General features: G+C 42.8%; 1 protein-coding gene across 10 annotated transcripts in view; it reads left to right on the top strand.

Annotated features, from left to right (window-relative positions):
* Positions 1-20,801, top strand: part of FNBP1 (formin binding protein 1) — a gene marked incomplete at its 3' end in the record, with an annotated part of 89,922 nt that overhangs the window by 46,436 nt on the left and 22,685 nt on the right. For all 10 annotated transcript variants that reach the window (XM_084219410.1, XM_084219408.1, XM_084219411.1 and 7 more), the window contains exons 5-9: positions 2,317-2,379; positions 3,195-3,299; positions 14,803-14,931; positions 16,645-16,791; positions 20,232-20,429. In XM_084219410.1, coding sequence (XP_084075536.1) covers positions 2,317-2,379; positions 3,195-3,299; positions 14,803-14,931; positions 16,645-16,791; positions 20,232-20,429 — 642 coding nt within the window. The remainder of the gene's footprint in view (positions 1-2,316; positions 2,380-3,194; positions 3,300-14,802; positions 14,932-16,644; positions 16,792-20,231; positions 20,430-20,801) is intronic.

Genomic DNA, 20,801 nt, shown 5'->3' with positions numbered 1-20,801 from the left:
TTCACACAGTCCAGCTGCTCCCACATCAGGTCCCTTCCTACCCCAGTGAAGAGGGGCTGGTGGAAGCAGGGAAGGCAACAGGAATCCATCCGAGTCATTTTACTTCCAGCTTTGCTGTAAAGGCTTCCATGAATTTCATGCTCATTAGCAAAATGTTGAAAAATGTAGTGTTAAATTACAGTTGTTCCTTGGGACTGTTTTTGTTGCTCCTTGGGACTGTTTTCCTAAACTCTAATGACAAAAGGCTGAAACGAGGAGCCCCTGGCAGGGAAGAGGCAGCATCTGTCACACACAGAGTTGAAAGGACTTGGGGATCTACAAAGGGAACTGAAATCAACTTGGAGCCTTTCCCTGCCACCCAGCAGTTTTACAGTGATGTCAGGGGTTTTTTAATGTCACAGTGTGGTGAGGCAGTGTTTGGAGAAGGTCTCTGCTGTCCCAGCAGTGCCAGGCTGTCACTGCTCCCCCTCCCATGGCCCAGTGGCCACACGTGCTCCCTCCTCAGAGGGCAGGAGCAGAGCCAGAGCTGAGCATGGCACAGGCCAGGATGGAAAACATTTCTGCCACTGGGCCTCTCTTGTCTGCTTTAAGAATTTTCATGTGGTGATAAGCACCATCCAGACACATACAGATGTAGAATGTCCCTGTGCTGTTGTAGGTGAGCATCCCTCCTTAGCAGACAGTGTTTGGGACTACAGATAGCATCCAGAGCACCCAGGGCAGCCCTGGTGCTGTTCTGTTCTTGCAGACATGTTGAACATTTCTGTGATTTTTAAGGCTAAATGAGCCAATTGGACATTGCATGATAGAGAATTGCAGTTTTGGGGCTTTTTGCTGTCATGTCTGATGGAGCCAGAATGGCAGCTCTGAAATGTCCCTTGCTCACCTGACACAGGAAAATATCAGTTGCTGTAGTGGAAGGTGCAGGGAACCAAGGAGCTGCCAATTGTAAAGTGCTTGCAGGCAGATTTTTCTAACTGTGCCATTTTGTAGCAGGTTAATGATCTGGAATGTGAGCTTTTTTTAACCCAACAAACCATAGGTACCACGTTCCTTTAGATTTATCTAAAATCTGATTGCACTTGGGTGTGAGAGCACATGGATTCTAGTGGGATTATCTGGCAATATCTGGCCTTTATTTTTCAAGTTTACTTTGTGTCACCATTCCTGTATTTGAGTTAAACTAATTGCCTGTAAATAATACAAAAGAAAGGCCTCTCTCTTCCTGTTTCAGTTTGCTTCATTATTTATTTTACAGGGTGGTGTGTGGAGGGGAATAACTTGTTGTAGCAGTCAGCTGTGTCTGCATCCACATTCCTGTCCCGAGCTGGGTCACTGACTTATAGAATGATCTGGAATGAATTGCTTCTCTTGAGGGAAAGCCAGGCATATGGAAGAACAGCTTGCCCAGAGCAGCTGTGACTGCCCCTGGATCCCTGGAAGTGTCCCAGGCCAGGCTGGACAGGGCTTGGAGCACCCTGGGACGGTGCAAGGTGTCCCTGCCATGGCAGGGGGTTGGAACAAAGTGTTCTTTGAGGTTCCTTCCCACCCAAACCATTCTGTGATTCTGCAGAGGGATAAACTCTAATGCAGATTAGATTCTTTGATAAAGAACATTGTGTAAGGGCTAAGAACTGTTACTTAAACCAACTGCAATTAAGAGTCTTGTTCCAAAAAGCACATCAGGACAGGAGTTCCCTGTTTAGCTGACATCTCAGTTTAAAACTTGTCTTACACCTCACTCTCTGAGCACACACTCACCCCCAGAGTGTGGGAGAGGAGGGATTCTGGAGGGACCCATGGCACCAAAAACCTCTTGAGAGGCAGGAGCAGCTGGCTTTGACACACAGCTAGTAACTAGGAAGAAGAGGGTTTTTTGTTGAGTCTGAATGAAAATCAGGACAAACATCAGTTGTTAGAATGTGCCAATCAAGTGCATCTTGGTAAATTCATGTAGAGAGAAATTTTAATTTAGAGCCAGTGTTCAGTCTGTCACCAAAGAAATACTCATCAGATAAAAGTGCCTCAGATCCCATGATACAGGAAACCAATAATTATGAGATACAGTGAACAATACAAGGTAGAATTGCTAAAGGGATTAATTAGCTTTAGTCGAACTAACCACTATAATTGATGCAAATATCCATCTGCAGCCTGCTGAGACATTGGATAGTCATCACACACCTGCTCAATTCACCAGCCTTGCAGAGCACAGCTGTCAGAATGATTTCTGCTTGGGCTTTTTCTTGAGCGTACTTGACTGTTTGTGCTTTTGTTGTTCAAAATGTTTTCTTTCTCTTTTCTTTTTCTAAACAGCACTTCCACGATGGCAGAAAGGCACAACAACACATTGAAACTTGCTGGAAACAACTTGAAGCAGTAAGTGGCAAATTCCTCAGATGTGATATTTAAGTCATTTATATATTGTTTTCAAAGAGATGGCTCCAAATGTTTTACTGGAAAAAGAAAGGTAGATGGATAAAAGTTGTAGAAATGGGATTCTTAAAACTCTGCTGTCTTAAATACACTCACAGTCCTGAAAAAAATCTGTTTTAACAGAACATTTGGCTTCTGTGGGCTCTTTGTCTATCACGAGCAGCATTTCATTTGATATGACTTGAAAAGTGTGCTAAGCATTGCTGAAACTGCAGAGTCCCTAAGGGTCCTGTTCAGATATTCCACTGCAAGTTGAACAGCTTCATAATGTGTGAATAAATTGAACAGGAACATCTCTTGAGCCAGGTGCTGCTTCCCAAAAGTAAATATACATTGGAATTGTCATTCATGTGATGAATGGAAAGTGAGGCTGTAAGTACAGGAGAGGATAGAAAAGGGATTATCAGTAAACAAAAGTCCTACTTGCAAATTTATAAATCTTACTAACTCCCTCATTGATTTACAAAAATGAAGGGGTTAAGTGTTGAAAGAGAATGATTCCATCTACAAGAGTGGAAGTGATGCTAAAAGGGAAAAATACTGAAATATGAGCAGCCTGGATAATGGAACAAAGAATGTGCCTCTGGTAACTCCATTTTTTGATGTTTGTTAATATGGAAATGTATTCCAGTGTAAACAAGAGAGCCCTAAAATCCTTCAGTTGTTACAACAGATTGTTTTAGTGGCAGGCATGAATCTTAGGCAGATTTTGCTATCTTTTGCTTCTCATAATGAAGGCTTCTGGTTTTTCTTGTCAGAGTAAAAGGAGGTTTGAACGTGATTGCAAAGAAGCTGATCGAGCACAGCAGTATTTTGAGAAAATGGATGCTGACATCAATGTGACAAAAGCAGATGTTGAAAAGGTGAGCTGGAGGGTGGGGACTGTTTGCAAACATGGATGTGATAGGTTTATTTCCTCAATCCTCCTGCTAGGATAAACCCTCTGAGGCTTAATGCCTTACTTGAGTCAGTCTGCTGGTTAATTAAAACCTGGGAGATCTCTGCAGACACCTTTATTTATATAAAAACACTAAACAGATACAGTCAGGTTTTTTTAGTGGGTGGTATCTCAGTTTAACAGAGCTGATATGGCTCTAAAGGAGTTTATGCAAGCTCAGTTTTGACTAACACCCCAGGTTCTGTGTCAGCCAGGCTTCTGAGGGCTCCCTGAGGGCTGCTGGCAGTTTCCACACATTTTCATTCCCTCTGTGATCCAGGTAGAACTGAACTTCCTCCCCTTGCAGCAGCACTTCAAAGATTTCCCAATGTCATTGGAGGCAGAGAGGTATTACCAGAATTGTTTTTCATAGTTGTATGTTTAGACAGGACAGCTTTCCATGTGATGCAGGATCCTGGAATCCATGCTTGTCACAGATGGCACAAGGCTTTTATTTTCATTTCTCAGTTGCTGGCTGGTTGCAGAATCATTTGTGGCTTTTTTACAATGATCCTCACTCAGTGAAGCTTTTGAACTAATGCTTAATTTGAAACATGCAGTCCTGTTTCAGCACATCTCTCTGGAAATACTTTCTCTTTAATTTGATTCAAAATTGGATGTGTGGAAGGATGCTTAAAGTTTAAATTTTACTGGTCCAAGTCCAATACCTCTAACTTAAGGAAGCAATGAAGAGGAAGAAATTGTTTTAAATAGCTTCTGTTTTTGGAGTTACACATTTGCTCAGAAGATGCACTAATGTAGATCAGAAACTCCACATTACAATGTGCAAGGACAGTTTTGTCCTCCTTGAGTTTGAGTAAGACAGGCACAAAATAGCCAGAACATTTGAAAATGTTTATTTCTTGAGTGAAAAAAATAAAAAGAACAGGCAACCAGAAGAGAAAGGAAAAAGTAAAAGCTGAAGCTTAAAATATGCCAAATGTTTTGTTGCTGGGACAGGAAAGGAAAGTGAATTATAGGTAAGAAATCTTTCTAGTCTGAGGTCTCCTTGTAAAATGTAGGTTTTGCTTCTCAAGAGGTCTGCTTCATTCTATTCTAAGTTACTTCAGTCCTGTGAAGATATGAAATATAAATTTCCCTTTCCATCTGTGGGATCTCGTGTTCCTGGTGTGCTGAGCATCAGGACCTTGTGTGGCACAAAGCATCAAAGATGCTCTTGGAAATGAGGACAGTAAATCATAAACAAGCCCAGAAAATTTCCCCCAAGTGCTATTGCATATCAAAGGACAAAATACCTCTGTGGTCTTGTAATTTGCTTGGCTCTTAGTTGCAAATTCACCATGTAGATTTGATCCTTTGTTGCTTTCTGGATTTGCCAGGGCACTTGACAGATGAATGCATGTACAGATTGTTAAAGATGTAGCACCACATGTGGGTTTTTCTAACAGAGAGGGATCATCTCTGCTTTATCTGTATAAAGTGATTTTAGAATACTTCTTTCATAGATAAAATTAGGGCTTGCCCTAGATTTTTTTCCAAAGCTGAGGTCATGTCAAAGGGATACAAAGACATGACTTAGTGTTTGAAATAGGGGATGGAAACTCCTTATTTCTACATCCCTTTCCAAGGCTGCCCTTTTCTGGTCTGAGTAAAAGGTGGCATGTTGGTGATAAACCAATCTAAGAGTGTTAGGTAAATTCTGGGAAGCAATTTCCTGGTGCTCTTTCCCTGTGAAGTGAAACAGAGAGGCTTCCCTTTTAAATTCCTCCAACTTTTTATTGTGTGAATTTGTAAATTATTTATTGCAAAATGAGGCTCAGTGGTATCTTGAAAGAAAAATCTGTTAGTTATGCATGTTGGCAGCTCTCAGGAGAAGGCATTACTCCACTTTCCAGGCAATCAACAGAGTAGATGGGAGAAGGAAAAGGTTATCAAAATGAGTGGAATGTGAAATAATATTACTGAACAGAGAGAACAGTGTTTTCCAAGTGCATGTGTTAAACTGGGTTCATCCATGTCAGGCTGTGAATAATGCCCTTTCTTTGCTCCCCTCTGCCCGTGTGACTGGGAGGCTCTTGCATAACTCCCAGTGCAGAATGGGATATTGTTCCACCAGCCCTGCTGCTCTCCCTGACTCTCTCCAGGGGGATGCAGGAGCTGCTCAGCTCCAAATGAAGCAATAGGATGACTTCAACCTCCTCCTTCTACTGCAGCACTTGTGATTTCACTCGCTCCTTATGGCTTGGCTGCTGCACTCCTGCCCCCAAAAGCTCTCAGAAATCCACCTGGCCAGGAGAATGGGCAGTCTGGCTGTGTCAGAGCTCTTCTCTTTGGCAGAACAAGGTGCTCCTCAGGCACTGGGGCTGCTTGCCCTCATTTCTTTGGCTCGAGATTGACACCTTGGCTGCTTCAGCTTGTACCTGCCAATATGAGCAGACACAGGAGCTATTTTTTGCATCACACACAATAGAGTGGATGGCATTAATGAAATTAAAATTCTACAGTGATCACAATGACACATACAGTCAGAAGAGAATACAGCTGCAATTTCCTAATGCTAAGCAGTGTGAGGTTCTGAAATGCTCACATCTCTTCATCTTTCAAGCCTTTCTAGCCTTTGACAACTGCAGCAGGAAATTCTGTGCCAGAGCTGCCATCTCCCAGCACTTATCCCTTGCCCAAAGTATTACAATTTGGAAGCATTAGGTAACCAGACAAGTGGCAGAGAAGCAGAATGAGAGTCACTTTCCTCCTTATTTCTCCAGTACTGCTTGGCAAAGAGCCTAAAGGCAGGGCTGGATGTGGAGCCTGGGCATCATGTACCAAGGTCCACGTTCCTTCTGTAGGACCAGGTATGTGGAGGGCACATCCCTTCTCTGCCCCTTCTGTGGCCAGCATGGGCTCCATCACCTTGCCAGGCAGCAGCCTGGTAGCTGATCTTGGAGGGAGGAGTGTTTGGCTTTGTTTCCTCTCAGCTCCTTTTTTGGCAGTAGGAACATGGAGCAGAAGCTGTGCTCAGTCTCTGCAATGATCACAGCGTGCAGGAATAGAGGGAGAGTGGAGCAGGGCACCTGAGCTCCCTTCCCTGTTTGCACTGAGCCTCTAAACCACCAGCAGCCAAAGCTTGCAGAGATGTTTGTGTCAACACAGAATGCAGTGTAGCAAAGTCAGGGCAGGAAGCTCACAGTCTGTGAAAATATCCTTATAAACTAAAAAAATGCTGCAACATGCTGATGCTGCTTCCAGGAAGCCTTGTAGGTATCACTGAAAGCTTTATTTCATTTGGATCCCAGTGGGTTGTGTGCTTTAAAGCACTTCTCTCTCAAAAACCACAGAGGAGCTGCTTCAATTTTTTGCCCATTTGGGGAAATGGTCTCTGTCGCCAGCACGGAGCCACTGTACATATAAGGCAGAGCTCTATTGTTTCTGCCTTCTCTTCAGAGCTGCAATCACTAAAAAGCTGACATCTTTATGGGATAATGTGCTACCCAGTGGTGCCTTTGCAGACTTCTTGTAATAAAATTAAAAAATCAACTGTTTTTTTAAGGGTTTCTTTTCCAGGTAGGCATTTCAGAGTCTGATTTTAAAGAGGAAGTGGCTGAGGGCAGCCATGGGAAGGGCTTGCCTCTTGATTTGCTCAGCAGTTGTGGTGAGTGGTTTGAAGTACTTGATGTCAGGCAGGATCTGTCCCTTAGCTGAAGAGAAACACGGTCAAATGTTGACCTTAGGCAATAATCTGAGATACTTGGGAATTTTAGGTGTGTTTGCCTTTGGTTTTGAAGTGGAGAAACTGAGGGAAAGGGGAGTAATTTTCCCATTCTCTGCTGTGAATTTGTAGAGATACAGCAGCAGCATCAAGGTGAAATATGCAGGGGAGGTGTGCCAGGCCCACTCCTGAGCATGGTGCAGGAGGGCCTGTGGAATTGTTGGAGAGTCTGACACTGCAGAAGATTTTCCCTGTGTTGTGGGTGTTTTGTATATTGAGTGGGCAGCTGCTTCTTTTTTGCTCCACAAATGGAACTGGCTAAATTTCTGTGTCTTTGGTTGTGATGTGTGTCAGATTTCTCATCACTTCAAATGCTGGTTAATGTGATTTGATGTTATTTCTCTGGGTTATGCAGACCCCAGTCTCCTTCCTGAACTGCTTCCTTCCTAAAGGATGATGCAGTGTGTGAACTCAGGGAGTCCCTCAGGAGAGCAATTTGCATTTCTGGAAGAGTAAGCCTTGTTTACAACCTGCCATCCCAGGCTCTCCATGCAGAGCAGCTGTTTCCCTTTTGGAATCATGACTAATTTAAGAGGGTCGATTTCTACTCAATAGAGAGTTAATGACTCCAGCAGGAGTGTCTGGGGAACTTCATAAATCTCCATATGTACCCTATACATACCCTGTGCTTGGTGATAAGAGATCAAAGAGCAGATCATGAGCCACCTTTAGTGTAAGGCAAGGAAATCTGAACTTAAATTCCCTTTTAGCAGTGCTCCCCTGCAGCAGTGCTCTACGTGGCAATTTGATTGAGTTTTGTAACAATACAACTCTTTTGGGAGGTGATTGCTGACGAGAGGGAAAAGGAGTGTGAAGGGGAGGCTTGAGAATATCTTCTGAATTAAACAACTGCAGTTTGAATCACCAGTGCAATAGAACTGGTGTTCTAAGCTAATGCAAAGCAATTATTTCATGCTGTACAGTTGGAAAGCTTCTTTATAGTCATTCTTTTTCTGTCAAAACATTGGAATAAATCTTTTCACCTGCTTGAGAAGGCCTCAGAATTTAGCTAATTTCGTTTGTAAGCTGTTCAGTTCCAGTGAATCATGGAATACCAGGTTGGAAGGGAATTGAAGGATTGTCTGGCCCACTGCTCCTTGGCAAAAGCACAGTCTAGACAAGATGGCCCCAAACCCTTTACAGCTGAATTGTGCCCCGTGTTGGGGATTCCACCATTTCCCTGGGGAGATTATTCCAATGGCTCATTGTTCTCACTGTGAAAAATTGTCCCCTGGTGTCCATTTGGGATCTCCTCAGGGGTAACTTGTTCCCATTGCCCCTTGTCTTTTCCCTGTGACTCCTAGTGCAGTCTCCATCCTCCTGCAGTCACACCTCAAACCCTGGGACACAGTGACAAGGTTCCCTCAGCCTTCATTCTCAGGCTGAGCTAACCCAGGTCTCTCAGCCTTTCCTCACATGACAGCTTCCCAGCTGGATCATCTCTGTGGCCTTTCTGGACCTTCTCCAGTCTGTCCAGGTGTTCTTTTTGTGTACTAGGTGTGGCCTGACAAATGCTGAGAGGAGGGGGACAATGACTTTATCTCTGCTGGGAAAGCCCTTGCTGCTGCAGCTCAGCATCACCCTGGTCACTCAGACTAATTCACCTCCCTGAAAGACAAAGTTGTGTGTTTTACCTATAAAATTGGTCTTCAGGGCTATAAAATTTGTCCTGGTAACTTTTTCAACCCTGACTGTCCCTTCTGTGTTGGCTGTGTTTGTAAATTCTTTCTTGGAGAGAGAGGAGTAGAACCGTGCCCAGTATTCCAAGTATGAGCTAAGCAATCTATTACCCAGTCCTGAAATTTCCATTATTTATATTCAAGAAATAATTTCCATTATTTATATTCAATACCCAGATTTACACATGGCAGAGTTTAATTGCTTATGTAGTACAACTAAACAGACCTCCAGAAATCATTTAAACATTGTGGGCTAGTGTTCCAAATACATCTTTTTGTGTTACCTCCTCCATGCAACCCACATAACCTTCCATCCACAGAGATTATCCTTCTTTTATAATGAATTAGACTTGCTGGCTGTTTGCAGGGATTCACAGTTCAGTCATCCAGACAGTTTGGTTGTTTAGTATTCATGACATGAGAATGGCAGTGCAAGAGACAAACTTTTGGGTCTGAGGCACAGTTATTCCCCAGGGCCTTTGAGCAGTGTGCTGAGAGGTGCTGCTGTGCTGCTCTTCTTAATTATTTCAGTCCATCTCTGTTGTTAAAGCTTCATCAGGACTGTGCTGTTTGGGGAGATCTTTTGTTAGTGTGAGTTTCTGAATTTTGGCAGAATTGTGTGCAGTGAGACTGCACTAGATAACAATTCCTGAGCTGTGGTGAGGAAGATTTTCCATCCTCTGTCAGTGGTTTGCTCATTTGTATATTATATTCAGCCAAAGGATTTCAGGGACCCACAGAGTCTCAGATTTTTCCTCCACCTTCTCAAATGTTAAAAGAAAGGATTTTTCTTTTTGTTTCTTTCCCTGCTGTTATTTTGCACCCCCCATTCTGCTTTTTTTTTTATTCATTCGGGAAAGCAAATTCCAAATCCTTTCTCTTCTTGCCAGTTCAGAGAGACCCAACTGGTTATTGCAAAATAGTAAAGAGTGGAGCTCTGTAAATCCAAGCCTGGAGCCTTGGCCCTGTTTAGGAGTCTGTGGCAGGATGCCCCCTGTCAGTGATGACCCTGCCCACGCTGCCAGCGCTGCTCTCCCGGTGCCCAGGTCGCAGGAGGGAGCGCCAGAGCCTGGAGCTGAAAAATCTGGGAGCAAAAGAAAGCATTCCTGAAATTGGGGAAGTGTTTCTGAGTCTGCCTTTATCATTAAGCTATTTGAAAGGGATTGGGTAGTTGAGGGGAGGGGGCAGGGGTGGATTTTTTTTTTTTTTTTTTTGTGTTTGCAATTCTGATCTTGGATTTGCCAAAGCCAGATCTGTTTTGGCAGGCAGTGGCCTGGCAGTGATGCATCTCACATGCTGTCTGAGTTTGAAAGAAAAGAGGGGGTGCAGAATGGGAGAAAAGAAAGAAGAAACAAAGTGACACCAAAGTTTTGACTGGAAACTCTGCCATTCTGGACAGCAGCAACTGCTGAGGAGTTGAACTGTTCCACTTAGTGTGGACCAGCTGAATAGCAGCCAAAGTTTTTTTCTGCCCTTTTCAGTTATTCATATCACTCCCACCATAACAGCCCTGAGGAGCTGCATTTTTTGTCTGTGTAAACCCAGAAGACAGTGTGTCTATTGACCCTTCTGCTGTTTCTGGAATGTGTCTCAGAAAATTGTTCTCAGCAAAATATCCTCCTTTATTTCTGTACTGGAGACCAAAATGGCAGAAAATATACTTGGTTTTTAAAAATTTATCCTACACTTCATCACAAGTTGCATTTCCTATCAAAGGAGGTGTGGGGGAGAAGGTAAATGGAACAATAGAAATGAAAGTATTTAATTCTCTAAGAGCCTTCATGTAAAGTGTAGCAATTTGCAAACATTTTCTTACACTTTCAGGGTTGACAGTGCCCATCATGAAGTGTCCATATCCCCTTTCTCTGTTCAATTTTCCTGTTCTAAGGCATGAAGTATTAGGACTGATTTAATTCAGACCAATATTTAAAGCTTTACTAGTGCTGCATGTTTGCAGGGATTATGGATGAGTTGCCCTGTCTGTCATTCTTTGGTCTCATTCTGCTGGGCACTGATTGCTGAAGTTGCATCTTATTGATGAACTACAGGTGGTTTCAAGCAGGTGATAAGAAGGCTCACACTAAATATATTTCTCTAACATGAGTTATTTCAAAGGTTTGCAGGGTTAATTTCCTCCAATTTTTTTATTTTAAAAGGGAAAGAAATAACCCACAAATATGGAAATCAGTGCATCAGTGTCCTACCTTGGCATCTCTCTTCTGGCATCTCTGACCTCCTGGTAGAGTCATTTACCTGAACTAACTCATTATTTTGGAGTCTGGTTTCTGCAACTCAGTTGTTAAGAAGAAAATCTGCAGGAAATGCAGTTAAAATCATCTTGAGAGAGCAATGGTTGTGCTCTTCCCACTACCTTAACAGACAGATGCCACAGTGTGTGTGGACAGCTTACATGGCCATTGAATTTAGGGTTTTTCACCCAAGGTGGGTGAATATTTTTTTAAAAGTATTTTTAAGGTTCTGAAGACCACAGAAATCAGCAGTTTGCAATTTAACACTACTCTGCAGGTAGCTACTGTCCTGCATTCTTGCCCATCAAGCAGCAAGGCTGTCTAAACAGAGGGAAAATGATTGGGCTTGATTCTATTTGATGGCCCTTCTGCATAGATTCTGAGAGAGAAGCTTACCTGTAATGAGCCTCACCTGCTGCAGGTGAGCTGTTCCCTGCTGCAGTCTGTCAGAGCTGCACTCCTTTACCTGGAGTGTTCTTTCAGAGCTGCAGAAACACTCCCCTGGTGTGGCTGCTCAGCTCTGATTGCAGGTGCAGGGGAGCCCAAAGTTCACCTGTCTGCTCCCTGCAGGGCTGCAGGTGCTGTTGTTCATTTTGGGGAGCTCTCTTCTGGATGAGACCAGCAGTGACATTTGTGACCTTTTGGTTTTGGTGCTGCCACATGAGCTCAGACAAGAGCTCCCTTAACAAACCCAGACTTTGGGGGAGGAAGCAATGCCTGTATGCACTGTGCAGATTTATTCTGGGGCAAAACCACTGTTCCAGAGGTATGTTTGGGGTGGGAGATGTGGGGAATCTGTGCATCTTTTGCAGTGCCAGACATTTGGAAGAAGAACACTGCTGTTCTCCCCACAAGCCCCTCAGGTGTACATACCCCTCTTGCTTTTCTGCAGTGTTGAAAGGTGACCTCATTCTTTTTTCCTTTGAAGAGGGGAATTTTTGCTGCGTTCTGAGTCCCTGGCCCTGACATCTCTTACAGCTGAGCAATCTGTCAGCCTGAAGAGGTGGATTGTGTTTCACATATGGGGCTGGAAACTGAGCTCTTGCTCACTCATCCCTGCCCAGTTAAAGGAGGGAATGTGTTGACTGAAAGCTGCATCCCAGTATTGTTCTGTATCTGAAGTCATTGTCTGGTTTTCCAGACCCCAATTATTCCAAAGCCTTTCCTCCTGGAAATACTGCTCAGAGCAAATCTTTTAGCATTAACTCTAAGAAGCCCCCAAAAAACCTTCTCTGAAGCTGTTGGCATGCACAAATGAGCAGCAAAGAAGCAAAACTTCATTTTCTGTAAAGCCCAGCTATAAATTACTCCTGAAATAGCTTCTGTGACTCTCTGCAGTTCTGGGCTACTTCATCCATTACTCTGAATGTGAAATTTAACATCATTGACTTGTTTTTATCGTTCTGCGCTTCATCAGAGTGCAGGAGTCTCACTATAAGGTACAATTCTGTTAGTGATGATGTTAGAGGAAGTGACATACTGAAATGAAGTAATAAAAAATTCTAGATGTAAAAAAATTTATTTATTTTCAGATCCAAATACCTCATTGGAAAGATATTTAAACAGTTTGAAGCTTGCCAAATGCATTAAATGGCCAAGAGAAACAAAGCATCACCAGGGCTCTCACACAAAAAGTTCTGGGTTTGGAATGCACCCAATTTTATTTACTCATTTGCTGCCTCCTCTTATTTGGGGCCAGTTAAGATAATTTTGGAAACTGAATGTCTGTCTACTCTTGTATACATTTAGCTCAGAGTTACTTTGTCATATCCAGCCAAGGAGTTTGAAAATGAACTCTGATGGCTTTAATGCTTGCTGGGTCTGCCTGGAAATGTGTAATAATGGATTTCTTGTTTTTCTGCTTCAACAATAGAGTCAAGGGACAAATTCCTGAGTTGCATTATTTCAAATTATTTTTAAAAAAAGAAAGGGAGAGACAGCTGTATGAGTGGGAGTGGGGCTGGTGTAAAGTCAGCTCAGACAATGGGTTCCTCTTAGGTAGATGAGAAAGGGCCTCACAAATGGATATTGATCTGCAGCAGCTGGGATGTGAGGAAGGGGTTGGGAGATGAGTGTGAAGCACTCTTACAGCTGCTGCCTTTCCATGGCTGACTTTGTTTTCCTGGTAAATTTGTATTTGTGGCACTAGGATATATTGTTTTCCACTTGTATTTAATGTAGCTGCATGTGAGGGTGTGGATGGTAAAGTTTAATAAACTTTATAGCACTTGGGCAGGGAAATGATTGATGTGGCTTCTTGGAATTTGATTGCAGGAGGTGAATTTTGTGGAATTAGGCACTCATCCTTTGGACAGTTAAAACTCCTGGGAACAGGCAAAGTTGAATATATGTGTTTTATTGGATTCACTTATTTGGTTATAGTCACATTCTTCTCCATTTGATGCTACTGTTTCATCTCCTGTGATGCACTTAGTGCCCAGTGTCTCCTCATTCTGCTTGAATTATTTCTGGAGAAAGAATGTAAAGGGCATCTGTGAAATTCCTGCAATCGACTGCAGAAGCAATATCTGAATTGAGGTGAAATAAATTATTAGGTGAGATGTGCAAACTCTACAAATCTGGAGGGAGGCTACTTCTTTACAAACTGAGATTTGAAACCTCCTGGCAAAATTTGTTGCCTTCCAGTTATGATTACAAAAACGTTCCATGATTTGGTATTCCACGGATTTCTTGTCAGGAAACTATTGTCTGCTTGGAACAGTTCAAAGAATAACCCTGTTCTGAACTGGTTTAAATGGGAGCCCACTTAAAATATGCTAGATTTCTTTGTGTTGTGTCCCCTGAAACATGGTTTTTGAAGCAGCATTTTTCTGCCTTGTCTGAAGGAATTATTCAGAAATTCAGCAGCAGAGCTCCAGCCAGGGAGGGGGAGCTTCAGTGTGGGGAAGGCATAGGGGATTTTGGAAGAGAAGAGAAGGAAGAGCTGCTGTGTGAAGGCCAAAGACAGGGAAGGAAAAGGCATCTGAACCAAACAGATGGGAGAGGCAGTAAGGGAAGAATATTGGGCAGTGAAACAGATAACAGAAGGCCTTGGGAACAGAACTGTAAGGGGAGGAATCTGAAAACATGAAAGGGTCACTTGGGGACAGATTATTCTAGGGAAAGAAGTGAGATTAATTGCCCAGTGCTCTGCTATGTTGGGTAGCAAAGCAAATCATCTCTGTGGGTAAAAATAGGAAGGGAGGCATCTCAGCTGCTGCTCAGGCTCCTCTTTCCTTGTGTGCTTCATGCCAGGGCTGTGTGAGGAGTGTGGAGAAAGGGCTCTGCAGGGCTCACAGTTAAGAGGTTTTGTCATGATTATGTTGGCTAAAATGAGACAAAACTCTTGGGTTTTTTCCCACTTCCCTTTCCCCAGAAAACAGTGCTCACCAAAAGGGAAGCTGCCCATTAGAGGAAAGCATCAGGTGCCACCCAGCAGGGCACAGGGGGAGCAAGAAGTGAGGCCATGAAGGTGCTTGGAAGGTGCCTGTCCCATGGGCAGGGGGAGGGACCAACTTGTTTTGGTGTTTGATGTGCAGCTCAAGCAGAGGTTGCTCATGGAATGCAAAATGGTTCATGAAATAGCACATTGGAACCCCAGAAAGGAGCAGCAGCACTGTCCACACTGCACCTTGAATGTTTTACACAAGAGGAGCAAACCAAAAGCTGCTGTTCAGAGTCTCATAATGTTCCTGAGGAGTAGGATGAGGAGTACCACAATGCAATTGCTTTCCATGTAGCCTAAATTATAAACTTATTTTGGTATTTCTTCAGGCAAGACAGCAAGCCCAGCTAAGACATCAGATGGCAGAAGACAGCAAAGCTGAATATTCTTCCACCCTACAGAAGTTCAACAGTGAGCAGCATGAACATTATTACACACACATACCAAACATCTTCCAGGTAAGGTCACTGGCAGGGCTCTAGAGTAGCTCATAACCCTGTGACAAGAATATATTGGTCATCACCTCAGTTCTATGACCCTGACTTTTAAATTTTGGTGATTTTTTTTGGTCATACTTAGCAAATTTTATATGCAATCTGTCACCCTGAGAGATGGTGGGATAAATGATCCCTTTTTCCTAAATTAGATCTAAAAGGATCAATAGCACACAAGGAAGGTGACGTTGAAGTGTCGTGACAGATGAGGACAGCCCTTGGAATCCTCACAATCTGCCTCTGTTCAGCTCCTGTGTCTGTGCAGCTGGGGATGAGGGAGAGCCTCACTGGCATTGTTGGGGCAGGAGGCAGCTGGGCATTGTTGCCTCTGTGAAGTCCAGCAGCCCTTTAAAACCTGTGTTCAAACCAGGCTGCACAGATGGTTAAATGTGAACCACAAGAGCTCTGCAGCAGTGAGTCCAAAGGGTTTTAAGGAAGCCACTGATTGTGTCTTAGGGTGCCTAAGGACAGGCTGCAGAGGAAGAATTAAAAAGCCATCAGATTCATTCTGAGTGAAGATCTGAGTTTGTGCTTGAATGAGTGAATTGAGGTTAATGTAGTAGAACAGAACTTCTAAATGACTGTTCCCTTGTAATGGGTCATGAGCATCAGAAGTGGAAAATGCAACCTTTTCAAGGGAGGACATGTCACATGCTTGTCACCAGATGAGCAGGAGCTGATGTTTGCGTGGCAAACACGCTCTTCTTACCCACTGCTGAAACTTGTGAGCTAAATGGACACCTCCTCTTTGGGCTCATGGCATTTCAAAGCAATGCCTTGAGATAAACTCTTCCTGGAATCCAGCAAATGCTGGAGCTGAGGAGGAGCACTCTGATCTCTAGGTGAGCATGGTCAAGTCCTGCAGATGTGCCCTCTTCCCTGCAGAGCACAGTGAGCTCCAGGGCTTGCTTTTAGGTGTTTAAAGGAGTTGTTTTGTGAGGAATTGATGCTGCTTGTGCATCAGCCAAGGGGATTTTTGACTGATCCTGCAGCCCAGTGAAACAGGCTGCTCCTGTTCATGCCCTTCTGTATCCTGCTAATGGAATTATGCCACATTCAGTTTCTCTCTGTGGTAAAGGAGTGGCCCCTGGAAGAGATGCTGGAGATCCTGGAACTGAATCCACTGAGCAGTGAGGAGCTGTGCTGTGAACAGCACATGATGTTTTTATTGTGCATTAATACATCAATACATGATGTGCTGTGAACAAAACATGATGTGCAGGACTCCCTAAACACCAGAAATTACCTTCTAGGGAAAAGAAGGAGAGACATCAAGAGCTTTGTTTGGTTGCATTCTACAGTGGAATAAAAATGAGATTGCTCTGAACATGCACAGAAAATGAAAGAATTTGTTGCAGAAATTCTTTTAAAAGCCTTAGGAACCATCCTTACAAAAGTCTAAAGCTGGAGTTTGACAAATCAGCATTTTTTAACATAAAAAGTTAATTGAAAAATTTCCAGTAATAAAAGTAAAAGAGATTACTTTAAGAATGGCATTTTGATGTGTGAGGGAACAGTATCACTTGGTGCCTTCCTGAGAACAGCTGTCCTAGTTTGTTCTTAAAAATATATTTAATCCTTAAGTTTTAAAGGAGTTGATGTAAACTGGAGAGGAAAATTGGGTGAAACTGTGGAGTTAATCTTGATGTTTGACCTGAATGAAATGTAATATTGTAGAAAATCCAAGAGATGGAGGAAAGAAGAATCGTGAGGATAGGGGAATCCATGAAAACCTTTGCAGAAGTCGACCGCCAAGTGATCCCCATCATTGGGAAGTGTCTGGATGAGATAACAAAGGCAGCAGAATCAGTGGATCACAAGAATGTAAGTGTTGCATTGGTGATTGGGTTACTTAGTATTGGTATCCAATTCATGGAGACTGAAATCCTGGGCCCAGGCTCAGCACAAGAGCTTTGCAGTCACGGAATTAAACCAAAGAACAGCTTCTTGTCCCAAGCTGCTTTGTCTGGGGCAGGATGTGCTCAGATTATTCCCCAAATCTACTTAACATCCAGAAATTCCTTTCCTGCAGTACTTTTTAATTGTTTTGGTTTTTATTAAGGAATATGCTCTGATTTTATTAGGATAATAATTTTTTGAAATATTGCATTTTAAAAGCAGGCATCAGCATGTGTTGTTGGACATCATTTCAGATACCTAATCACCAATTCTTATAGAGGGGGTTTCTATGTCCCATAAACAGAAAACTGTCTGTTTCAGAAATGCCTTAATTCCAGTTAGCTTTATAATAATGAAAGTATTTAAAGTTAGCTACAGGCACTATCACAAAATCTTTCTGTAAAATATTTCTTTGCAGGCTTGAGGTTTGCTGGCAATCTATAAATGAGCAAATCTTGATGTCTGAACATCATTTTACTTCACAGGATGCAAAGAAACCTCTCTGATGTAAAAGCTGATAAAAGATTTCAGTTGAGCTTCCTGAAGTACAGTGACCACAAGGCCAAATGTGTTTTCTGTTTTGTATGCAGAGTGATCTGCTCCCTCCCTACATGAAGCCTCTGTTCTTCCAGCCTTTCTTATGGATCACATTAGTGCTTCAAATGTTGACAGCAAATGTCTTGCTGCCTGTTTGAATTTCCCAGACATGTTTTTCACTGGAATCTTTTCTGAGCTGTTCAGTGCCTGGAGCCATGAACTGGCAGCATAGCCCCGAGGCTGAGGTTTTGAAATTAATCCTCTACTGTCTGTTCAGCAATTGCTGTCACAGAGAGCAGCATAGGAAACTCAGGGATCTGAAAACCACTCTCTGAGTGGGAAGAGGGGGAATTGGGGCAGCAATTCCCATATTAGAACAACACACCCTGCTTGGGGTCCAGCTTTTGGTGCTGCATGGTGAAATCATGCTGGGGAGATTCATATCTCAGCCTACACTCTGCCCAAGTCTTCTTAGCATATATAAACATATATAGAATTAAGCTGGGTGTTGGAATCAGGGTGAATTTTATATTCTCTTGCTCACAAATAATTCCATGATGGCTCATACACAGGTGTGACATGGGAAAATGATGGCTTTGAGCATTGATAACTGAATTTATCAGGATCTCCTGTAAACACTGTGCTGATAAAAATGTATTTAACCAAAATGGTTATATCTGAGCAGCTACAAAGGGTTTAGTGTGTCCTATCTGGAAACAGTTATGTTCATAAAGACTTCTTTCTCCTTAAGTATCCTCAAGGATTTTTTCATCTCTGAAACAGTCATTTCTAACTGTGTTGATTATAATGCAAGTGCTGGATTGGGTATTAAACATGCAACTGTGTAAATTGGATTGCTTTATGCCCTCACTGCACTGCAGAATTCCTGTTAATGCCAATAGAAACTGCCTGGACTTAGCAGGGAATACTGGTTTGCTGTTACTGTGTTTCTAAGTCAGTTTTAAATATTTTTATTTTTCCATTTCCCCTTTCTAACCACTTGAACAACACAAAGGTCGTGTGGCAAGTGTGAGCTGTGGTGGCTGCCAGGTGAACCTATGCAGAACCTGATTCAGAGGGCTCTAGCAGCAGATAAAATGAATTTGTTATGGGCTTGGAGTTCCTGTTATGACATTATCTCTGTGATATATGGAGCATGTTGGTTATTTTTAGCTCCATTGTAGTGGAATGATGTTTTGAATAAATGGAAGGAACATTGTACAATTCAGAAGGGAAAAAGGGAAAACCTCCATGCACAGGATAAAATACCAGTGGAATATTTAATATGACATCTCTTGGAATCAGAGAAGGGTTTGGGTGGGGAGGGACCTTAAGGCCCATCCAGTTCCACCCCCTGCCATGGGCAGGGACACTTTCCATTATTCCAGGCTGCTCCAAGCCCTGTCCAATGTGGCCTGGACCACTTCCAAGGATGGGGCATCCACAGAGTCCAGGCTCTTGTAGTCTCTCCATCTTTCCTGTAGGCTCCCCTTAGGTACTGGAAGGCAGCAGCTGAATCACTCCAAAGCCTCCCCTTTTCCAGGCTGAGCAATTCCAATTCTCTCAGCTTTTCCCACTCTTTCCCCTTCTTCTCTAATCCTTCTTCATCTTGCTTTCATGTCTATCACTTAAAATATCTTCAAGTTTAGATCTCAGGAAGTTTTAATGTCAGACAAGGACGGGATAATGGAAAGTGTTGTTCTACCTCCCTAAAAGTCGTGTAGGAATTTCATGGTGCCACCTGATAGTTGTGAGGATCTTAAATCCATGTGGATCTTCACCATCCCACAAAGACTTTTGCAAAGCTTTTCCTGTATCTGTGTTTTGCCCAATGGAGCCTGGTCTCTGGATGCATTTATATCCCAGCAGATTTCTCCTGAGCAGCATTTTACCTAGAGCCACTCACAGAACCTGTGAAATGCCTTCAAAGCACCAAGTTCTTTTTATGTAACAGGGCAGTGATGCTCTTCTCTAGACAATAATAAGATATTTGTGTGCCAAGGCACAGCATCTCTAGAGATCTTGGAATCCAGCTGTTAGAGTATAACATAATCTCTCTTCCCAAGAAAACAAGTAGATAAGAAGTCTATTAGGATATTTTTTTCCTGAGTCCATTAGATTTAAATGCATTTGGTAAGCTGAGGTCTGAATTTGATCTTATGTATAATTAATTTTGTTTGTAGACTTGAGTAGGAAAATGCTATGGATTAGTTTGGCTTTGATTTGTGGGTTTTTTTTTTCTTTTCCCTCTGTCCAAAACAAAAGAGCAAAGCCATTGTACACAATCTACAGCCAGATTGGGGCTGACTTAGATCCCTCCTAGCAGTGCCAAAAGGGAATTTGGCTTCAGTGGCTCCCACACTAGGGCACAGGGCTGCTGGTGTGACCTTGGACTGCTCAGATGTTGGGTAAAGCTCATGAAACATTTACAGCCATTTACTGTCACTAAATTCACAACCAACTTGTTGACTTGTGGCAGAGTTGATCACAGGAGAGCTCTGCTTTATAGGAGTCTTTATTGGGATTTTCCTCTGATTTGCTAACAGCTGTATTCCCAGCAAATCTTACCTTAAATCTTTGTTATGAATCATTTACTGAAGTGTGATTTGCTTTTCTAGTCAGTAAAGTTCACCAGCTCTTACTCCTTTCCTGCAGAAGGTGGAGAGGCTTGCACTGATCCCAGGCTCTGGAAGGGCGTTAATTCCCAGCCTGGTCACTCCCAGGGTTGGTCCCACACAGACAAACCTTGTTCTGCCTTGAAGTGCCACCAATCTGATGTCAAGCCTCCCCTGAGATGTTTACACCTGTGTTGGTCTGTCCCATTCCAGGATTCCCAGATGGTAATAGAAGCCTTTAAATCAGGGTTCGAGCCTCCAGGAGACGTCGACTTTGAGGATTTCACGCAGCCCATGAAGAGGACAGTGTCTGAATCCAGCCTTTCCAACTCCAGAGGGGATGGGAAGTCAGAACCCAAGTTTGGTAGCAAATCCAAGGGCAAGTTATGGCCATTCATCAAGAAAAATAAGGTACTGGTTTGCAGACTTGAGCTTGGTGCTAGTATGTGTTCTGTCAATAACCTGTGTCTTGTCTAGTAATCTTGGCAAGTTAGTTTTTTTAAAGAGAATTTTAGATTCAGAAAGTTAATAACTGATGTCTTAATATGGTGTTTTGTTGTAGTCTTTGGTTACTTAAGTTTCTTTATAACTTTAATTATTGTTTTCTTGTATAATTTTGTTAATTATGTTGCAGTTTTTAAATTAATTTAACTTAAGTTGTCACGTCTCTGCCATGGTCCATTTCTGTTCCTAACTCAGAGAAGGAGTTGTAAACCACTTACCTAGTGCCATGTTTGCCAACTAACATTGTTACCTGTGGGAAGCTTCAGTGTGGCATTACTG

This window comes from Fringilla coelebs (assembly GCF_963513975.1).
Source record: "Fringilla coelebs genome assembly, chromosome: 21".
Classification (NCBI taxonomy): Eukaryota; Metazoa; Chordata; class Aves; order Passeriformes; family Fringillidae; genus Fringilla; species Fringilla coelebs.
Note: the sequence above shows the minus strand (reverse complement) of the source record. Positions and strands in the feature narration are given on the sequence as shown.